The sequence below is a fragment of the Pseudophryne corroboree genome, chromosome 2 (genome assembly GCF_028390025.1).
Source record: "Pseudophryne corroboree isolate aPseCor3 chromosome 2, aPseCor3.hap2, whole genome shotgun sequence".
Taxonomy (NCBI): domain Eukaryota; kingdom Metazoa; phylum Chordata; class Amphibia; order Anura; family Myobatrachidae; genus Pseudophryne; species Pseudophryne corroboree.
In genome coordinates this window covers 399,997,263-400,020,216 of record NC_086445.1, presented here as the reverse complement: position 1 = coordinate 400,020,216, position 22,954 = coordinate 399,997,263, and the positions used below count along the sequence as shown (strand labels likewise).

The 22,954-nt window shown below is 45.5% G+C and overlaps 1 protein-coding gene across 1 annotated transcript in view; it reads right to left on the bottom strand.

Annotated features, from left to right (window-relative positions):
• TMEM255B (transmembrane protein 255B) overlaps window positions 1-22,954 on the bottom strand; it is a 206,589-nt gene that overhangs the window by 20,678 nt on the left and 162,957 nt on the right. The window contains exon 5 of the mRNA XM_063950766.1: window positions 16,335-16,415. Within this exon, the coding sequence (XP_063806836.1) occupies window positions 16,335-16,415 (81 nt within the window). The remainder of the gene's footprint in view (window positions 1-16,334; window positions 16,416-22,954) is intronic.

Below are 22,954 nucleotides of genomic sequence, written 5' to 3'. Positions count from 1 at the left end.
CAATTGGATCTCCTGGACAAGTGGTCAGGATCTCATCTCCACATGCACCAGAGGATTCGTCTGTCGCCAAAGGCCAGGATTTCACTCCTCTGGTGGCTCCAATTGCCTCACCTTCTTGAGGGCCGCAGGTTCGGGATTCAGGACTGGGTCCTTCTAACCACGGATGCGAGCCTACGGAGCTGGTGCGCAGTCACTCAAGAGGAAACATTCCAAGGAAGGTGGTCAAGTCTGGAAGCCGGCCTGCCTATCAACTTCCTGGAACTAAGAGCCATCTACAACGGTCTTCTTCAGGCGGCCCATCTTCTAAGAAATCAGGCCATTTAAGTGCAGTCGGACAATGTAACGACAGTGGCCTACATAAACCGACAGGGCGGAACGAAGAGCAGAGCTGCAATGTCAGAGGTGAAAAGAATCATCCTCTGGGCAGAAAGACACATGTTGACGCTCTCCGCAATCTTCATTCCGGGAGAAGACAACTGGGAAGCAGACTTCCTCAGCAGACACGATCTCCATCCAGGGGAATGGGGTCTCCATCCGGAGGTGTTCAAGGAAATTACAGACCTTTGGGGGTTACCCCAAATAGACATGATGGCCTCTCGTCTCAACAAGAAGCTTCAATGCTATTGTTCCAGGTTGAGGGACCCACAAGCAGTGGCGGTGGATGCCATGGTGTCTCCGTGGGTGTTCCGGTCAGTGTATGTGTTTCCACCTCTTCCACTCATTCCAAGAGTTCTAAAGCTCGTATGGAGATCAAGGGTTCAGGCGATCCTCATTGCTCTGGACTGGCCAAGGCGGGCTTGGTACGCGGACCTTCTGAATCTCTTGCAGGAAGAGCCGAGGCCTCTTCCTCTTTGGATCTGCTGCTGCAGGGACCGTTCACCTATCAAGACTTACCACGGCTACGTTTGACGACATGGAGGTTGAATGCCTGATACTAGCTCATTACCATGCCCGATACTAGCTCATTGGGATCTGTGAAGGTCCAGATTTCGGCCCTCTCCATCTTCTTCCAGAAACAATTGGCTGTCCTCCCTGAGGTTCAGACCTTTTTGAAGGGAGTTCTGCACATCCAATCTCCCTTTGTACCAGCTACGGCGCCTTGGGACCTTAACGTGATGTTACAGTTTCTCCAGTCAGATTGGTTTGAGCCTCTACAGGAGGTTGAGGTCAAATTTCTTACTTGGAAGGCGGTCACGTTGTTGGCCTTAGCTTCTGCTAGACGTGTGTCGGAATTAGGGGCTTTGTCCTGTAAAAGTCCTTACTTGATCTTCTATGAAGATAGAGCTGAGCTCTGGACACGTCAGCAGTTTCTTCCGAAGGTTGTGTCGGCATTTCATATCAACCAACCTATTGTGGTGCCAGTAGCTACTGACTCAATTACATCAAAGTCTTTGGATGTTGTAAGGGCTCTGAAGATATATGTGAAGAGAACTGAAAGTCGGACTCTCTGTTTGTCCTATATGATCCCAAGAAGATTGGGTGTCCTGCTTCTAAGCAGACTATTTCTAGCTGGATTCAGGCCCTCATTCCGAGTTGATCGGTCGCAAGGCGAATTTAGCAGAGTTACACACGCTAAGCCGCCGCCTACTGGGAGTGTATCTTAGCATCTTAAAATTGCGACCGATGTATTCGCAATATTGCGCTCACAAACTACTTAGCAGTTTTAGAGTAGCTCCAGACTTACTCTGCCTGTGCGATCAGTTCAGTGCTTGTCGTTCCTGGTTTGACGTCACAAACACACCCAGCGTTCGCCCAACCACTCCCCCGTTTCTCCGGCCACTCCAGCGTTTTTTCCGGAAACGGTAGCGTTTTCAGCCACACTCCCATAAAACGGCCTGTTTCCGCCCAGTAACACCCATTTCCTGTCAATCACATTACGATCGCCGGAGCGATGAAAAAGCCGTGAGTAAAAATACTATCTTCATAGCAAAGATACTTGGCGCAGTCGCAGTGCGAATATTGCGCATGCGCACTAAGCGGAATTTCACTGCGATGCGATGAAAAATACCGAGCGAACGACTCGGAATGAGGGCCTCAGTTCACTATCCATCACTCTTATTCTACAGCAGGACTGCTGTGTCCAAAATCTGTTAAGGCCCACTCTACTCGTAAGGTGGGGTCTTCCTGGGCGGCTCCCCGGGGTGTCTCGGCATTGCAACTTTGCCGAGCTGCGACTTGGTCTGGGTCAAACACGTTTGCAAAGTTTTACAAGTTCGATACTTTGGCCTCTGATGATCTGAAGTTCAGTCAATCAGTTCTGCAGGAGCCTCCGCGCTCTCCCTCCCTTTCTGGGAGCTTTGGTACATCCCCATGGTACTAATGTGGACCCCAGCATCCTCTAGGACGTAAGAGAAAATAGGATTTTGGTTACCTACCTGTAAATCCTTTTCTCGTAGTCCGTAGAGGATGATGGGCGCCCGCTCAGCGCTTTGTTTTACTGCAACCGTTATCTGGTTCAGTACGACTTTGTTTAGTTATGTACTGCATTGTTACTTGGTAAGTAATGTTTCAGCAGTTGCTGAGTTTTCAAGCTAAGCTAGCTTGATGTGCCTTGTATGTGTGAGCTGATATGAATCTCACCACTATCTGTGTTAAATCCTTCTCTCGAAGATGTCCGTCTCCTCGGGCACAGTTTCTAGACTGAGTCTGGTAGGAGGGGCATAGAGGGAGGAGCCAGCCCACACTCTCAAATTCTTGAAGTGCCAATGGCTCCTAGTGGACCTGTCTATACCCATGGTACTAATGTGGACTCCAGCATCCTCTATGGACTACGAGAAAAGGATTTACTGGTAGGTAACCAAAATCCTATTTTTTGGTAGTTTAGCCACACTTTTAGGTTTTGATGCATTCCGCCCTGAATAGTGTGCTTTTTGCTGGTTTCCACATTATGGGTTTCATTCTTAGATGAATGCATTCGTGGCCGTCCTTGTGTACCACAGTAGCATCTGTGACTTTATGCTAATGATGCTATGTATGTATTAGGGATGAGTGGGTTCGGATCTCTGAGATCCGAATCGCCCTGGACTTCAGGATCCGAGCCCGGATCCGAGTCCGGCTCGGGACTTCCCTCCAGACTTGGAGAGTGAGGAAGACAGACCTCTGTCTCTCTGTGGGTATTGGCATCGGGTGGGGTCAGTGTGTGCTCTTTAGGGGTGCTGTCCTGTGCTGTTAGGGGTGCTGTCCTGTGCTGTTAGGGGTGCTGTCCTGCAGTGTCCTGTGCAGTTTGGAGTGCTGTACAGGGGTGTTGCTGTCCTGTGCTGTACAGGGGTGCTGTCCTGTGCTGTTTAGGGTGCTGTACAGGGGTGTCCTGTGCTGTTAGGGGTGCCGTACAGGGGTGTTGTTGTTCTGTGCTGTAAAGGGATGCTGTCCTGGGGTGCTGTCACGTGCTGTTAGGAGTGCTGCTGTCCTCTGCTGTACAGTGGTGCTGTCCTATATTGTTAAGGGTGCTGTCCTATGTGCTGTAAAAATAAAGGGGCACTGTCCTGTGTGCTGTAAAAATAAAGGGGCACTGTCCTGTGTGCTGTAAAAATATAGGGGTGCTGCAAAATAAAGGAATGCTGTGGCCCTGTTGGGTGCTGTAAAAAAAAAAGGAATGCTGTGGCCCTGTCAGTTGCTGTTAAATTAAAGGAATGCCGTGGCCCTGCCGGGTGCTTTAAAAATAAAGGAATGCTGTGACCCTGTCTTGTACGCTGTAAAAATACAGGAGTGCTGTAAAAATAAAGGAACGCTGTGGCCCTGTCCTGTACGCTGGAAAATTACAGAGGTGCTGTAAAAATAAAGGAATGCAGTGGCCCTGTCGGATGCTGTAAAAATAAAGGAACGCTGTGGCCCTGTCCTGTATGCTATAAAAACACAGGGGTGCTGTAAAAATAAAGGAACATTGTGGCCTTGTCGGGTGCTGTAAAAATAATGGAACGCAGTGCCCCTGTCCTATATGCTGTAACAATACAGGGGTGCTGTAATAATAAAGGAACGCTGTGGCCCTGTCCTGTATGCTATAAAAATACAGGGGTGCTGTAAAAATAAAGGAACGCTGTGGCCCTGCTGGGTGCTTTAAAAATAAAGTAACACTGTGGCCCTGTCCTGTACGCTGTAAAAATACAGGAGTGCTGTAAAAATAAAGGAACGCTGTGGCCCTGTCCTGTATGCTGGAAAAATACAGGGGTGCTGTAAAAATAAAGGAACGCTGTGGCCCTGCTGGGTGCTGTAAAAATATAGGAACGCTGTGGCCCTGTCCTGTATGCTGGAAAAATACAGAGGTGCTGGAAAAATAAAGGAATGCTGTGGCCCTGTAAGATGCTGTAAAAATAAAGGAACGCTATGGCCCTGTCCTGTATGCTGTAAAAATGAAGGGGTGCTTTAAAAATAAAGAAATGCTGTGGCCCTGGAATGCGGTCAAGATGCCGCCAGCCGGAATCCCGGAGGTCGAAAAACCGACCGCCACAATCCCGACATATTCTCCCTCCATGGGTGTCCACGACACCCATAGAGGGAGAACATAATAGTGTGCCGAGCGTAGTGAGGCACCGTGCCCGCAGGGTGGCGAGCGAAGCGAGCCCGCAAGGGGCTGCGTTCCACTCGCCACCCCTGTCGGTATTGTGTGGTCGGGATTCCGGCGTCAGTATTTCGACTGCCGGGATTCCGGCCGGTGGCATTTAGTACTGATCCCGTGGCCCTGTCCTGTATGCTATAAAAACAAAGGGGTGCTGTAAAAATAAAGGAACATTGTGGCCTTGTCGGGTGCTGTAAAAATAATGGAATGCTGTGCCCCTGTCCTGTATGCTGTAACAATATAGGGGTGCTGTAAAAATAAAGGAACGCTGTGGCCCTGTCCTTTATGCTGTAAAAATACAGGGCTGCTTTAAAAATTAAGAAATGCTGTGGCCCTGTCGGGTGCTATAAAAATAAAGGAACGCTGTGGCCCTGTCCTGTATGCTGTAAAAGTACAGGGGTGCTATAAAAATAAAGGAACTCTGTGGCCCTGTCAGGTGCTGTACAAATAAAGTCATGCTGTCGCCCTGTCCTGTATGCTGTAAAAATACAGGGGTGATGTAAAAATAAAGGAACACTGTGGCCCTGTCAGGTGCTGTAAAAAATAAAGGAATGCTGTGGCCCTGTCCTGTATGCTGTAAAAATAAAGGAACACTGTGGCTCTGTTGGGTGCTGTAAAAATAAAGGAACGCTGTGACCTTGTCCTGTATGCTGTAAAAATACAGGGGTGCTGTAAAAATAAAGGAACGCTGTGGCCCTGTCAGGTGCTGTACAAATAAAGGAATGCTGTGGCCCTGTCCTGTATGCTGTAAAAATACAGGGGTGCTGTAAAAATAAAGGAACACTGTGGCCCTGTTGGGTACTGTAAAAAATAAAGGAATGCTGTGGCCCTGTCCTGTATGCTGTAAAAATACTGGGGTGCTGTAAAAATAAAGGAACGCTCTGGCCCTGTCGAGTGCTGTAAAAATAAAAGGAACACTGTGGCCCTGTCCTGTATGCTGGAAAAATACAGGGGTGCTGTAAAAATAAAGGAACGCTGTGGCCCTGCTGGGTGCTGTAAAAATATAGGAACGCTGTGGCCCTGTCCTGTATGCTGTAAAAATAAAGGAACACTGTGGCTCTGTTGGGTGCTGTAAAAATAAAGGAACGCTGTGACCTTGTCCTGTATGCTGTAAAAATACAGGGGTGCTGTAAAAATAAAGGAACGCTGTGGCCCTGTCAGGTGCTGTACAAATAAAGGAATGCTGTGGCCCTGTCCTGTATGCTGTAAAAATACAGGGGTGCTGTAAAAATAAAGGAACACTGTGGCCCTGTTGGGTACTGTAAAAAATAAAGGAATGCTGTGGCCCTGTCCTGTATGCTGTAAAAATACTGGGGTGCTGTAAAAATAAAGGAACGCTCTGGCCCTGTCGAGTGCTGTAAAAATAAAAGGAACACTGTGGCCCTGTCCTGTACGCTGTAAAAATACAGGAGTGCTGTAAAAATAAAGGAACGCTGTGGCCCTGTCCTGTATGCTGGAAAAATACAGGGGTGCTGTAAAAATAAAGGAACGCTGTGGCCCTGCTGGGTGCTGTAAAAATATAGGAACGCTGTGGCCCTGTCCTGTATGCTGGAAAAATACAGAGGTGCTGGAAAAATAAAGGAATGCTGTGGCCCTGTCAGATGCTGTAAAAATAAAGGAACGCTATGGCCCTGTCCTGTATGCTGTAAAAATGAAGGGGTGCTTTAAAAATAAAGAAATGCTGTGGCCCTGGAATGCGGTCAAGATGCCGCCAGCCGGAATCCCGGAGGTCGAAAAACCGACCGCCACAATCCCGACATATTCTCCCTCCATGGGTGTCCACGACACCCATAGAGGGAGAACATAATAGTGTGCCGAGCGTAGTGAGGCACCGTGCCCGCAGGGTGGCGAGCGAAGCGAGCCCGCAAGGGGCTGCGTTCCACTCGCCACCCCTGTCGGTATTGTGTGGTCGGGATTCCGGCGTCAGTATTTCGACTGCCGGGATTCCGGCCGGTGGCATTTAGTACTGATCCCGTGGCCCTGTCCTGTATGCTATAAAAGCAAAGGGGTGCTGTAAAAATAAAGGAACATTGTGGCCTTGTCGGGTGCTGTAAAAATAATGGAACGCTGTGCCCCTGTCCTGTATGCTGTAACAATATAGGGGTGCTGTAAAAATAAAGGAACGCTGTGGCCCTGTCCTTTATGCTGTAAAAATACAGGGCTGCTTTAAAAAGTAAGGAATGCTGTGGCCCTGTCGGGTGCTATAAAAATAAAGGAACGCTGTGGCCCTGTCCTGTATGCTGTAAAAGTACAGGGGTGCTATAAAAATAAAGGAACTCTGTGGCCCTGTCAGGTGCTGTACAAATAAAGTCATGCTGTCGCCCTGTCCTGTATGCTGTAAAAATACAGGGGTGATGTAAAAATAAAGGAACACTGTGGCCCTGTCAGGTGCTGTAAAAAATAAAGGAACGCTGTGGCCCTGTCCTGTATGCTGTAAAAATAAAGGAACACTGTGGCTCTGTTGGGTGCTGTAAAAATAAAGGAACGCTGTGACCTTGTCCTGTATGCTGTAAAAATACAGGGGTGCTGTAAAAATAAAGGAACGCTGTGGCCCTGTCAGGTGCTGTACAAATAAAGGAATGCTGTGGCCCTGTCCTGTATGCTGTAAAAATACAGGGGTGCTGTAAAAATAAAGGAACACTGTGGCCCTGTTGGGTACTGTAAAAAGTAAAGGAATGCTGTGGCCCTGTCCTGTATGCTGTAAAAATACTGGGGTGCTGTAAAAATAAAGGAACGCTCTGGCCCTGTCGAGTGCTGTAAAAATAAAAGGAACACTGTGGCCCTGTCCCGTATGCTGTAAAAATAAAGGAACACTGTGGCCCTGTTGGGTGCTGTAAAAATAATGGAACGCTGTGCCCCTGTCCTGTATGCTGTAACAATACAGGGGTGCTGTAAAAATAAAGGAAGGCTGTGGCCCTGTCAGGTGCTGTACAAATAAAGGAATGCTGTGGCCCTGTCCTGTATGCTGTAAAAATACAGGGGTGCTGTAAAAATAAAGGAACATTGTGGCCTTGTCGGGTGCTGTAAAAATAATGGAACGCAGTGCCCCTGTCCTATATGCTGTAACAATACAGGGGTGCTGTAATAATAAAGGAACGCTGTGGCCCTGTCCTGTATGCTATAAAAATACAGGGGTGCTGTAAAAATAAAGGAACGCTGTGGCCCTGCTGGGTGCTTTAAAAATAAAGTAACACTGTGGCCCTGTCCTGTACGCTGTAAAAATACAGGAGTGCTGTAAAAATAAAGGAATGCTGTGGCCCTGTCCTGTATGCTGGAAAAATACAGGGGTGCTGTAAAAATAAAGGAACGCTGTGGCCCTGCTGGGTGCTGTAAAAATATAGGAATGCTGTGGCCCTGTCCTGTATGCTGGAAAAATACAGAGGTGCTGGAAAAATAAAGGAATGCTGTGGCCCTGTCAGATGCTGTAAAAATAAAGGAACGCTATGGCCCTGTCCTGTATGCTGTAAAAATGAAGGGGTGCTTTAAAAATAAAGAAATGATGTGGCCCTGGAATGCGGTCAAGATGCCGCCAGCCGGAATCCCGGCGGTCGAAAAACCGACCGCCACAATCCCGACATATTCTCCCTCCATGGGTGTCCACGACACCCATAGAGGGAGAACATAATAGTGTGCAGAGCGTAGTGAGGCACCGTGCCCGCAGGGTGGCGAGCGAAGCGAGCCCGCAAGGGGCTGCGTTCCACTCGCCACCCCTGTCGGTATTGTGTGGTCGGGATTCCGGCGTCAGTATTTCGACTGCCGGGATTCCGGCCGGTGGCATTTAGTACTGATCCCGTGGCCCTGTCCTGTATGCTATAAAAATAAAGGGGTGCTGTAAAAATAAAGGAACATTGTGGCCTTGTCGGGTGCTGTAAAAATAATGGAACGCTGTGCCCCTGTCCTGTATGCTGTAACAATATAGGGGTGCTGTAAAAATAAAGGAACGCTGTGGCCCTGTCCTTTATGCTGTAAAAATACAGGGCTGCTTTAAAAATTAAGGAATGCTGTGGCCCTGTCGGGTGCTATAAAAATAAAGGAACGCTGTGGCCCTGTCCTGTATGCTGTAAAAGTACAGGGGTGCTATAAAAATAAAGGAACTCTGTGGCCCTGTCAGGTGCTGTACAAATAAAGTCATGCTGTCGCCCTGTCCTGTATGCTGTAAAAATACAGGGGTGATGTAAAAATAAAGGAACACTGTGGCCCTGTCAGGTGCTGTAAAAAATAAAGGAATGCTGTGGCCCTGTCCTGTATGCTGTAAAAATACTGGGGTGCTGTAAAAATAAAGGAACGCTCTGGCCCTGTCGGGTGCTGTAAAAATAAAGGAACGCTGTGGCCCTGTCCCGTATGCTGTAAAAATAAAGGAACACTGTGGCCCTGTCCTGTATGCTGTAAAAGTACAGGGGTGCTATAAAAATAAAGGAACTCTGTGGCCCTGTCAGGTGCTGTACAAATAAAGTCATGCTGTCGCCCTGTCCTGTATGCTGTAAAAATACAGGGGTGATGTAAAAATAAAGGAACACTGTGGCCCTGTCAGGTGCTGTAAAAAATAAAGGAATGCTGTGGCCCTGTCCTGTATGCTGTAAAAATACTGGGGTGCTGTAAAAATAAAGGAACGCTCTGGCCCTGTCGGGTGCTGTAAAAATAAAGGAATGCTGTGGCCCTGTCCTGTATGCTGTAAAAATACAGGGGTGCTATAAAAATAAAGGAACGCTGTGGCCCTGTCAGGTGCTGTACAAATAAAGGAATGCTGTGGCCCTGTCCTGTATGCTGTAAAAATACAGGGGTGCTGTAAAAATAAAGGAACACTGTGGCCCTCTCGGGTACTGTAAAAATAAAGGAACACTGTGGCCCTGCCCTGTATGCTGTAAAAATACAGGGGTGCTGTAAAAATAAAGGAACGCTATGGCCCTGCCGGATACTATAAAAATAAAGGAACGCTGTGGCGCTGTCAAGTATGTTGTAAAAATACAGGGGTGCTGTAAAAATAAAGGAACACTTTGGCCCTGTCCTGTATGCTGTAAAAAAAACAGGGGTGCTGTAAAAATAAAAGGCACACTGTGGCCTTGTCGGGTGTGGTAAAAATAATGGAACGCTGTGGCCCTATCCTGTATGCTGTAAAAATACAGGGCTGCTGTAAAATAAAGGAACACTATGGCCCTGTCAGGTGCTGTAAAAATAAAGGAACGCTGTGGCCCTGTCCTGTATGCTGGAAAAATACAGGGGTGCTGGAAAAATAAAGGAACGCTGTGGCCCTGTCGGATGCTGTAAAAATAAAGGACTGCTATGGCCCTGTCCTATATGCTGTAAAAATACATGGGTGCTGTAAAAATAAAGGAATGCTGTGGCCCTGTCGGGTGCTGTAAAAATAAAGGAACGCTGTGGCCCTGTCCTGTATGCTGTAAAAATACAGTGGTGCTGTAAAAATAATGGAACGCTGTGGCCCTGTCGGGTGCTGTAAAAATAAAGGACTGCTATGGCCCTGTCCTGTATGCTGTAAAAATACAGGGGTGCTGTAAAAATAAAGGAATACTGTGGCCCTATCAGGTCCTGTAAAAATAAAGGAACGCTGTGGCCCTGTCCTGTATGCTGTAAAAATACAGGAGTGCTGTAAAAATAAAGGAATGCTGTGGCCCTGTCGGGTGCTGTAAAAATAAAGGAACACTAGCCCTGTCAGGTGCTGTCAAAATAAAAGAATGCTGTGGCCCTGTCCTGTGTGCTGTAAAAAAATGGGGGGGGGGGGGGCATTGTCCTGTGTGCTGTAAAAATAGAGTGCTGTAAAAATAAAGGAACGCTGTGGTCCTGTCGGGTGCTGTAAATATAAAGGAATGCTGTGGCCCTGTCGGGTGCTGTAAAAATAAAGGAACGCTGTAGCCTTGTCGGGTGCTGTAAAAATAAAGGAACTCTGTGGCCCGGTCCTGTATGCTGTAAAAATACAGGGCCCGAGGACATTTCCATATTGCAACTCTTTTTTTCTTTGCATGATGTGCTCTTTGGGGCCTAGTTTTTAAATCTGCCATCCTTTCTGCAGTGCCACTCCTAGATGGGCCACATGTTTGTGCCGCTCACTTGTATTGCTTAGCTTAGTCATCCAGCCACCTCGGTGCAACCTTATGGCCTAAAAACAATATAGTGAGGTGTGCGGTGTTCGGAATAGACTGGAAATGAGTGAAAGTAATGTTATTGAGGTTACTAATACCGTAGGAGCAAAAAATAAAAAAACTAATTTTGTGATTTTAGCTGTTTTTATGTTTTGTTTTTCAAAAAAATCCAGATCCAAAACCAAAACTCGAAAGGGTGGTTTTGGCAAAACCAATCCAGATCCAAAACACGAACAGAGATCCAGATCCAAAACCAAAACACAAAACCCGAAAAGTGTCTGCTGCATGTATGTATGTATGTATGTATGTATGTATGTATGTATGTATGCAGAGGCGGATTGGCCATAGGGTTTGCAGGGAAGATTCCCGGTGGGCCGACGCACCCGTGGGGCCTGTTTTGTTTGAGGACATGTGGTCCTTTTTATAGACATAATGAATAAGATGCAAAATAATTTGCATATATGAAAATGACTTTGCCACTTAGCCTGTGATTGCAGATGATCTAGTGTATGCTCTGTCTGCCTGTTTGGCTGACATATAAGATTGAGTGAATAGTGATTGGGATACGGTTGGTGTAATAAGCAAGAAAATATATCTTTCTAAAGAATGATATAGTTTCCTAAATTCTGAAGGTGTCTCATATAATGTGCTCAGAATATTTAATTTTATTTCTTTTTAACTTCCCCCTTGATGCTGGACATGCCCACTATCTGGAAAGTCTTGGGGGGAGGGTGCTGCTGCCATGGCCCATGGCTAGACCTTACAGCTCTGGTGCTGCCCATGTGGGGCCACTAGTACAAATTTTTCCAGGGCCGCTTTTTGTTCCCAATCCGCCCCTGTATGTATGTATGTATGTATGTATGTATGTATGTAGGACACTGGATTCTGCGATAAGAGAGGGAGTATGATAGTAGCCTGGGTAGAAGAATGTACAGCACTGGCTAAATAGGGCTGTCTATAATCAGAGGACAGCACTCTCTAAAAACGCAGACCAACATGCTGTGTCTGGGACCCGAGTTGCTCCGCCCCCTCAAAGCTCTGCCCCCTATGTCTGTGTTGTGTGTATCTCATCAGAGCAGCCTGGAATGGAGCACTCTGTCTGACTCCCAGCCACAACTTTTGCACGTGCGCACCACGCTTGCGGCCCCAAACGGTTACATTCTGCTGGGCAGAGGGGCATCTGGCACTCTGCCCCCTGTCCCAGTCTGCCACTGGATGTAAGGGAGATGGGGGCATTTGGGTAACACAAGGAGGCATATGGGTAAATGCTGCTGTGGAGGGGCACAAACTGATGGCAACTTGTTACTGTCTCCTTTTTCTTTACTTGAAGGGGGAAGGCGGGGGGAGCATATTTTTGCACCTGTGCCCACCACTCACTAGTTCCGCCACTGGCTACAGCTATTCCATAAAGTTTACAAATTGGTATATACATATTTTGTTACTTTTGCATAACTGCAGTTATATAATTATGCTAACAGGGATGGATAAACAGTTCCAGACCAACTGGTCAGGAACTCTTCTACAACGTTTTATGACAGACATAAAACTTATCCCCCTTAGGATACATTTTTGCCCACAGGAAAGTCCTGTCACTTATGCTGCGCTATTCATTTGGGCCTTAATGGAAAATCCATTTCCTAATAGTTTTGATACCTCTGATGACAAACCAGGAATTACACAGTCATTATGTTGCTGTGTGCATGGCCTACACACTAATGGTGTACGAGAATGAGGTGGGCTACACCAATGCAAAGACAGTACTTTCAGGCTGATACAAAGAACAAGTTTTAAACAAGAATTTAAGACACCTTGCTAATATTGCTAATATTTCTATGAACAACACAACAGTGGTGCAGTACTATATAGTAATCTTATTGAAAAATCCACAAAATGAATTATTACTACTACTACTACTACTACTACTAATAATAATATATATATATATATATATATATATATATATATATATATATTAACAGGGCAGTTGCAAATGAGATAGGAATAAAATGTAATTGCAATAATCCACAGAAAACACTGATTAAACAAAATCAAGCAAAAAACCAAACATAATAAATAAACTATTAAAAGTTGTCACATGGTTCACTACAAACATGCAGTCAGATTAATTTGCATATGACCCACAGTGAGTACATGCAGCAAATGATGGTATTAACATGCCAATGCTGTATACAAATAATGGTTCAAATGGGGAACAGAACTTGCAGTGCAATGTTTGAACTTTATAACAATAAAAACACTTCTACTGTAGAGGTAAGTATCATCACAACAGCCAGCTGAGTAATTGAATAACTTGTTAGTAATGACAGTCGGCACTAACATATCAATCAGAGATAAAATCATGACCAGTGTCGAACTAGAGCATGAAGGACCCACCAGGGGAATGCAGAATGTCCATGCTTAAGGAGTGTGGCCAGTTAATACAGGCGGTGTCTCTAGCCCCCCCAGAGGCTTGGCCAGCCATTAGACACCATGTAACTGACCCTCTAATAGAGTAACAATATCTAATTTGAGCTCACAGACGGGAACCTGATAATAGAGGAAGGGGTGGGGCTTCTCCTCCCATGGGCCTTTGCAGAGTCCAGCAGGCTGAGCCTGCACTGACTCTCTGCAGCCTGCCAGCAACCCCCACAAAGCAGCACAACAAGTCAGGATTCATCCAGAGCTGCAAAACAATTGCAGGGGCGGACCGATGCACAAGTGCCACAGGCTGGCAAATTTAAAAAGTACGGTTTATAAAAATGTTTTGATTAAAGTCAGCTCTGCATTTACCGAGCGGTGCTGGGCTGACTGCTGTGAGGGGTGCTGGTGCTGTATGCTGGCCAGATGAATGGTGATGGGTATTGCTGTGATCCGTGCTGCTGGGTGAGAGGTATGTGCTGGGAGAGGGCAGAGGGGTTCTGGATGAGGATTGCTGTTGATGAGGAGCGATTGGTGTTGCCGGCTGCTTCTGCTGTGATCTGTATTGCTGGGTAATGGATTCTGTGCTGGGAGAGGAGAACTCGGTCAGAGGTGAAACAGCAGCGGTGCAGTAGGTACATTGCACCTGGGCCCCAGGGACGTGCAGTCAGGGGAGGCAGTGCCTCCCCTGTCATTAATTATTAAAATAACACAAAGAAGTTACTTATGACACATATTATGTGTCATAAGTATATGCTTTAGCTTTATATTATTTTAATAATTTTTATTCATAAAAAAAAAAGCTTACATTTGTGTTTTGGAGGCACCGCTCCAGGTGCCCCCCGATATCAATGAGACCGGGCCGGAAGCAGGGGGCGGGGTCGACCATCGGGCAGTAAAAGCCCGTTAAAAATAGTAATGCAAGCGGCACTTAAACAAGTGCCGCTGTGACAGGGGCGTTGCTTTCAGTCATGTGAAAGCACGCCCCCTGTCACTGAAACAGCTCTTATTGGGCAGTGGGCGGATCGGCTCTTGCAGGCAGGGGGCGGATCGGCTTGTGACGAAACGGCAGCCGGTCCCTGCCTGACAGCTAACCCGCTACCCGGGCCGGCTGCCGCAAGCGTAAGTCACCCGCCACTCAAACTATACACAGCGCCAGGGAGAGTACGGATTAGGGCTGCAACGGAGACAGCAGTCAGCACTGGTGTAGGGGGTACTATGACCTCCGTTGCAGCCCTACTCTCCCTGCAAATGATGCAGCATTGCAGCTTTAGCAGGAGAATGGCGGCGGCGGCGGCGGCGGCGGCGGCGGCGGCGGGAGGCGGGGGGGGGGGGGGGGGGGGGTTGCAGCAGATTCCAACATGACCTGTGTATTTTGAGCAGATTCCAACATGACCTGTGTATTTTGAGCAGATTCCAACATGACCTGTGTATTTTGAGGGGGGGGGTTGCAGCAGATTCCAACATGACCTGTGTATTTTGAAAATGTGTCAGATGGTAATACATACAGCTATGCACCAGCAAGGGGATTTGTTAAGGTTCCTTGACAAATCCCATTGCTGGTGCACAGGTGTACGTATTACCACCTGACACATTTTCAAAATACACAGGTCGTGTTGGAAAAATACCAACCCCCCCCCCCCACTCCTCCCCACCACCATTCCCTGTTGGAATATACTGCAGCGGCATTACCCCTTCTAAAGGTGCATCATATGCAGGGAGAACTGGGCTGCAACGGAGGTCATGCCCCCATCCCAGTGCTGATCATGTACAGCTGGAGCAGAGGTTCGGCGCCACTCCCCCCCCCAACCCGATTGCAGGCCGCATCCACCCCCGTGTCCAAGCTCCCCTGGATCACACAGGAAAGAGGTGTGAGGTGCCGGAGAAGAGGGATCCATCACTTCCACTCCAGATGTCCGAGTGTCCGCCGGTCCTGTGTGAGCCTGCTGTCAGTATGGAGGGAGCACCGGTGGCCGGGACCCAGGAGCTAAAGAGGAGGTAAGATCCTTGCTCAGCTTATTCTAAGTTATTAACGCCGAGTCCCTTCCACTCTCATCCTGCCCACATCTTCCCACCACTACTCCCATCCTGCCCCCCTTCTATTACTCCCTGCCTGCCCTCCTACTCTGCACTACTCTTACTCCCATCCAGTCTCCCACTATCCACCACTACTTCCATCCTGCCCCCTGCTCCCCACCACTGCTCCTCACCACTACTACTCTCAGCCTGCTCCCTGCTCTTCACCATGACTACTCCCGTCCCTGCTCTGCACTTCTACTGCTCCTATCCTGCTTCCCACTATTCCTCCCACCATGCCCCCAGCAGTGGCGGAGTGTATGGAGCTTGTGCTCCATGTCTCGCAGTACAGTACCCACCCAAACTAACACTCCTGCCTCTGGAACATACCCGTAATCCCCCCCCCTCCCCCCCCCTCCCCCCCCGGCCTCTTGAACATACAGTACACCCCCAGGCCAGCGGGTACATACAGTACACTACCCACCCTACCACCTCCTCCCCCTGGCCCCAGGGACACACATTCCCCACCCTGTCCACTGGCCCCCTATACACAGTACCCTCCCAAAATGGGGCAGCGGCAGTAGTGGGCATTGGCTCGGCGGTAATAGGAGTCATCGGCAGGACTCAACAGACATTATGGCTGCAGTGCCTCACCAGCCAATGACCTCACCGCACGCCACTGCTGGGCCCACTGCAGTGAAGGGGCCCACAGCCAGCAGCAGTATAGTGAGTCAAACTGACTCATTATTCGCCATCCGCCGCTGCGCCATGGGTCGTAACAAAGTAGGATGCCTGGTTGCGGTCTGGCCAGAGGCACCAGAGAGGGACCCGTGGCAGCGGCCTCATCAGTTCAAATAAAGGGTGATGATCCTTCAAGTCCATGCCGCACCGCTGTGGCTGTCTCTCTAGCTAGTCTCTACTGGCTGCACACAGCATGCTGGGAGGAGGGAGAAGAGACAGGATTATCTGCTAGGGGGCACCAACAAAAATCTTGCCATGGGCATCAAATTGCTTAGGGTCAGCTCTGCTTTGAACTATTAATGTTTCTTTTTCATGCTTTCATTTTATTTCATTTATTTGTGTTTATTGTTTAATTTGTCTAATAAGCATTTCTGCAGATTATTGCTATAAAATTGTATTATTTCAATCATGACTTCTATGTTAATATATTTTTATTAAAACAATCTGATACAAAGTACAATTTCACTCTAGTTTATTGTATCAATGGAACCATTGTGTGTTTGTAAACTTACTTCTGTTTGTTGTGTGTCATAAGCAAGCCCTGATCCACTTGCATAAAACTTACATCTGCCAGTGTTCAGGGGTCTAGGTTCCTGGAAATAAAAAATATTATTATATCAGATGTTACGGGACATAAAGACCAGACACCTGGGGGAGATTTACTGAGGTGCAGTTTTGCAAAACCACCAATTTGTACGTTTTAAAAAACACCATATTAAATGTAAAACAGCTGAAAAATTGTAATGTTATTAAGCACCACATTACAGGCCTCTTTCCTGATTTATTTTTTGTATATACAAGAAAGCAAAGTGTACAATTTAGTCAAACGGCTAGTACAGTAAAAAAAAAAAACATGGCTACAAAAATGGACAGTTGTGATAGCTAAAAGCTAATATGGTTTCAGTGATTTTGCCCATCAACAGGCCAAACGTTCAAAGAACCTCACTTACACTTCATGTCAACAGCAGAGATTATCAAAATTATTGTGATCATCAATATTCTTGGTGCTTAGAGTGTGCACCTGCATTTATGTTTTACTGCATGGTACCACAAGTTTCATGTTTACATTTAGGGTGTGCAATTCCACCCCTCCCCCGGCCTTTTATTCCCTGTTCACTTATGATTGTGTCTCGAAATCAGATTTGGTGCATATAATTAAATTTGCAGATGACATTGCCATCATAGGTCTTTGTAGGTCTTCGTAGGTAATAACGACTCTGAATTTATTATCTGAGGTGCGTAGGTTACAGGAGTGGAGCCAAGAAAATCACCTGATCCTTAACGTTAAAAAGATTAAGGAGATGATCATGGATTTTATGATAACAAATAGGTATATCTACAGTCCCCAAGTCTTAGATAAACAGGATGTGGAGATAGTAACATCTTTTAGATTTTTGGGCATGACTATATCCAATGATTTGTCATGGAATTCTCACACTGACATTGTCATAAGGATAGCCCAACAGCACCTATATTTCCTTAGGAAATTGTGAACAGCAGGAATAAATGAGATAATTTTAGTTCATTTTTACGCATGTATTATCGAGCATGTTCTCACCTATGGTATTTCAGTATGGTTTGGAAACTGTACCATGGCAGAGCGTAAGTCGCTTGAAAGAATTGTAAAAACTGCTGGTAGGATAATCGGCTTACAACTGCCCAGCATCCAGTCTATTTATGAAAAGAGGCTCCTTACGAAGGCTAAAAGTATACTGGGTGAAGCGACTCATACTAATTATGGGGTGTTTATTTTGCTTCCCCCAAACTCACGTTATAGATCGTTACTGTGTAAGACCAGCCAGCTGAAGGATAGCTTCTTTCCTAAGGCACTTACTATGCTCAGTGGTTTTAAATGTAGATAGGACTGTCGTACCTGTCCACTTGTGTTCTTATGGCTCTTTTATGGTATTCCATGGTATTGTTCTTCTATGGTATTTATATTTTTGTGGTATTTGTACTTGCTTATATTGAAATTTCATTGATTGTTCATATGTTGAATATTTAATGACAATAAACTAAACTCAAACTTTTTACTCTATATTTGTGTGTATAATGTGCACTTGAAGGCTGAGACTTTGCTTGGTATTAGCACCTCTCCCATCTGCCCTAAGGTGTTTTTATATTGGTGGTCCACATACTAGAATGGACACTATTATTGGTAAGCCCTGGATAAATTGATATAATGTGTCAATATTAGGGATGTTAGGGACCAATCTGATGGGGTTCACTTTGATGTGTTTTTTTGGCCAGTCGTGCTGAAAAACCTCACCTAAACTCCACATTAATTGTAGAGTTTATCAAAAACATTACCTATCAGTATTCTTAGTGCTTAGAGTATGCACCTGCAGTTTCATGCTTCCAAGATGATCTAAGAGGAGATATACATAATACACAGCATAACAAGTAGAAATAGTAACAGCAGACTCAGAAGCTGATTTGCGTATATGTACCTGATCAGATGAAAAATGGAAATCATTGGCACATTTATAGTCTACCAGTTACAACTGATCAGAAACTGTACAGGACAAAGATATGCCTGAGATATAACCCATTTTTGCAGTGTGTGTGTGTGTGTGTGTATGTATGTATGTATGTATGTATGTATATATATATATATATATATATATAGATATAGATAGATAGATATATATGCATGTATGTAAAACAAAAAAATTTTTTCTTCCTTTTCCCAAATTTTTTTTTTTTATTGTCTCATTTTAACAAATGTTACAATAACTGCAGGGAAATAAAAATAAGTGTTTATGGTTTAAATTTGTGAATCCTAACTCCAAAACTACGAAACTTAACCAATTTAACACTGATCTTGTAACTTTACATCGTACTTATTTTGTAATAAACAGTGCACGATATAAATCCTTATAATCCAACAAAGCAATCAGAGCAAATGCCCAGCTAGCTAAGAGCGCAGACAGGTAGATTAATGGTATCCATTTATCACACAACTTGCTGTGACCTTCTCCTCAACCAAGGAAACCAAGGGGAGGATACAATAGTGCTGCTGGAAATAGCTGGAATCAAGTTAATCTTTGTGAATGTTTAACCTATTTTGTGTACAGACTTAGAGGATGCATTCAGCAACCCAGCTGTTGGGATGTCGGCGGTCATGTGACCAATGTCGGAATCCCGACACCACTCAGGAGACTGGCTTAGGTGAATATTGGGGTTCAGGCTTAAAGTTATGGCCCAGGTAGGAGGATTAGGGTGTTAGGCACTTGGTGTGTGTGTGGGGGGGGGGGGGGAGGGGGGGGCAGAAGGGGGTAGCCCTAGCCACCACCCTTCAAGGGTTAGGGTAGGGGACGGGGTAAATACTTACCCCCTCCGATGTCAGCATCTTTAGTGTCAGGATAATGCGGTGATGTGACTGCCGGCATCCTAACCACTTTTTGTATGTATTCCGTTCTACGGGGGACCAGCCTCTAGATATTGTTTGTGTAATATGTTTGTACTAAGAGTAACCACCAGCCTCTACATTTTGTTTGTGTAATAGGTTTTCGCTAAAGTTGGATACACACTACCAGATAAAGGCTCTCATTCTGAGTTGTTCGCTCGCTAGCTGCTTTTAGCAGCATTGCAAACGCTAGGCCGCCACCCTCAGAGAGTGTATCTTAGCTTAGCAGAATAGCGAACGAAAGATTAGCAGATCTGCTACTAAATAATTCCTTGCAGTTTCTGAGTAGCTCCAGACCTACTCCTAGATTGCGATCACCTCAGTTCGTTTAGTTCCTGGTTTGACGTCACAAACACGCCCTGCGTTCGGCCAGCCACTCCCTCGTTTCTCCAGCCACTCCTGTGTTTTTTCCTGGCACGCCTGCGTTTTTTAGCACACTCCCTGAAAACGGACAGTTTCCGCCCAGAAACACCCACTTCCTGTCAATCACACTACGATCACTCGAGCATTGAAAAAACGTTGCTCGAGCTTGTGTAAATCTCCAAAGTTTTGTGTACAATTTATGTAAAAAGGAAATTCGGAGTTCCCCACTATGCGCAGACCACAAAGCAACCACTCCACCAATCTAAGCAATACACCAATCACTTCAAAACATACAACACAAATACAATTGATTGGAAGGAACCGGCGCTAAGTAGAAAAAATATTATTCCAAAAAAGCCTAGTTACATATATAGAAAGGCCTCTAAAGTTAAAGATCATCTAGTGCAGAGTGCACATCTGAATATAGAAAGAAAAGCCGGGCAAATTTTGTCCACTGGCTTTTACAGATGTGGCACCTGTATAGGCTGCAAAAATATTAGAGGAAATACAACAAAAAAATGTGAAACTGTGGTAATTAATGAGAAAACACATAATATAAAGGAATTTATAACTTGTACTAGCAAGGATGTAATTTATGCAATTGAATGCACATGCAATAAATTTTATATAGGGAGGACAACTAGACCCCTGAAAGTCAGGATAGGAGAACATCTCCGAAACATAAAAAAAGGGTTGGAAACCCACTCCCTATCTTCACATTTCAAAAAAATTCATGCCAGTGATACAGGAAATATAAAAAAAATGTTTGGTCTAAAATTAATTAAAAAGGACAAGAGACACAGTAACATTACAAAAACCATAGCGAAAAATGAAATGAAAATGATTTTTCAATGTGGTACGTTAATTCCTGGAGGGCTGAACAGTGACTTTGAAGTTAAGTGGTTCTTATGACATGTGTAAATGTTTAAGTATACACTTGATATTTGTTGCCCATTTGTATCTGTTTGTCTCCATTTTTTCTTAGCAAACTATATGGACTTTGTTTTGAATAAATATTGGACCTGATGATTCGATTCTATGAAATACATAGGACTTCAAGAAAATGGATGCCTCATTGTATCCGGTGACGTCACTTCCAAGAGTAACAGGAACTTTCATCGAGTGCCGCAGTTTTTGCTTGCGGCGGATCGGACGAGTGACGGAACTGGAAGTGAGGACTCTTCCGGTTCCGGAGGGACATTGCATGCGGCCAGTTGGCTAAAGTGGCCGGCCGTTTATGATTGGACACTTGTTGACAGAGCGGCCTGAGATATGCTATTAACAGCAAGGTGGGCCATGCGGTTTGGCGGGATTTTCCTGATATGACGCCCATCGGGGGGCGGGAATGAATAACTACCCTGAACATGCATTAGAATAGAATATCTCTGTCTAGTGGTAGGGAAATATTGTGAAACACATTGGGAGTTTACATCTGAGAAGTGATTGGTTGAATTATAGGGATAGGAGTATAAATAGTGATAATTTCCAGGAGTCTCATATACCTTGAAAAAGATCCTAATATAGGATCGAAACGCGTTGGTGGGACTTCTTTTATTCTACAGTGAACACATCCGGAGGAGTGGTGAGATAATTTTTCTATTTTTTGTATCCTATAACATCAGAAAAAATCTCCCCTATCTGGATTGCAAGTTCACTTTTTAAATATTTTTTAACTGTTTGTTGGACTAGTAATTTATGAATCCATTTGATGTGGAATAAATTTGTTATGTTTTTATAAACATTGGTGGCCGTATCTTTAATAAAACGGAAACCCCTGGTGGAGTTGATAAGAAGGATGCCTGGAGTGTTTTATTTCATGCAACTTGAACAAGTGGATCACAGTGAGTTGAATGTAGAGGGGGCAAACCCTGGCACATCCTATTCTATGGTGATGGTAATCAGTAGTGATGAGCGGGTTCGGTTTCCGAGAAACCGAACCCCCCCGAACTTCACCCTTTTTACACGGGTCCGAGCCATACTCGGATTCTCCCGTATGGCTCGGTTAACCCGAGCGCGCCCGAACGTCATCATCTCGCTGTCGGATTCTTGCGAGATTCGGATTCTATATAAGCAGCCGCGCGTCGCCGCCATTTTCACTCGTGCACTGGAAATGTTAGGGAGAGGACGTGGCTGGCGCCCTCTCCGTTTATTCATTGTTGAGTTGATGCAAATATTTGTGCTTGCTTATATCATTGTGGGGACTGGGGAGCAGCTTTATATTAATATAGGAGGAGTACAGTGCAGAGTTTTGCTGATCAGTGATCACCAGTTTTATCCGTTCTCTGCCTGAAAAAAATGCTCCTTATCTGTGCTCAGTGTGCTGCATATATCTGTGCTCACACTGCTTAATTGTGGGGACTGGGGAGCAGCTGTATTATATAGCAGGAGTACAGTGCAGAGTTTTGCTGACAGTGACCACCAGTATACGTTGTCTGCCTGAAAAACACTCCATATCTGTGCTCAGTGTGCTGCTTTATTGTGGTGACTGGGGACCACCAGTATAATATTATATAGGAGGAGTACAGTGCAGAGTTTTGCTGACCAGTGACCACCAGTATATAATAATTAGCATTACGGTACAGTAGGCCACTGCTGTACCTACCTCTGTGTCGTCAAGTATACTATCCATCTAGATTCTATACCTGTGGTGCATTTCAGTTGTGCAGTTTGCTGACACAGTGAGCACCAGTATATATAGCAGTACGGTACGGAAGGCCACTGCTGTACCTACCTCTGTGTTGTCAAGTATACTATCCATCTAGATTCTATACCTGTGGTGCATTTCAGTTGTGCAGTTTGCTGACACAGTGACCACCAGTATATATAGCAGTACGGTACGGAAGGCCACTGCTGTACCTACCTCTGTGTCGTCAAGTATACTATCCATCTACATTCTATACCTGTGGTGCATTTTAGTTTTGCAGTTTGCTGACACAGTGACCACCAGTATATATAGCAGTACGGTACGGAAGGCCACTGCTGTGCCTACCTCTGTGTCATCAAGTATACTATCCATCTAGAAAACAAACAGAAAAAAGGTTTTTAGGCGCTGAACAGGGTCGTGCAAATATAGCACTGGTAATGGCAGCCACTTGGTAAGGAGGTAGCCGGCCTCCTGAAAGTGAAACAACTAAAACAAAATCACCAAGTAGGCGCACGGTACCAGTGATGTTGATAAAAACACAATTTATTAACATAAAACCAATAACAAACTGATTAAAAGACACAACACTACACAGAGCATATAACTGAGGTATTATACCTTATAGTTCACACATAAAGTGTATAAATAAGTGAAAGGGACACTAATATGCAGGAGAACCCGTCTCTGTAAGATAGGGTTAATCTCTCACATTAATT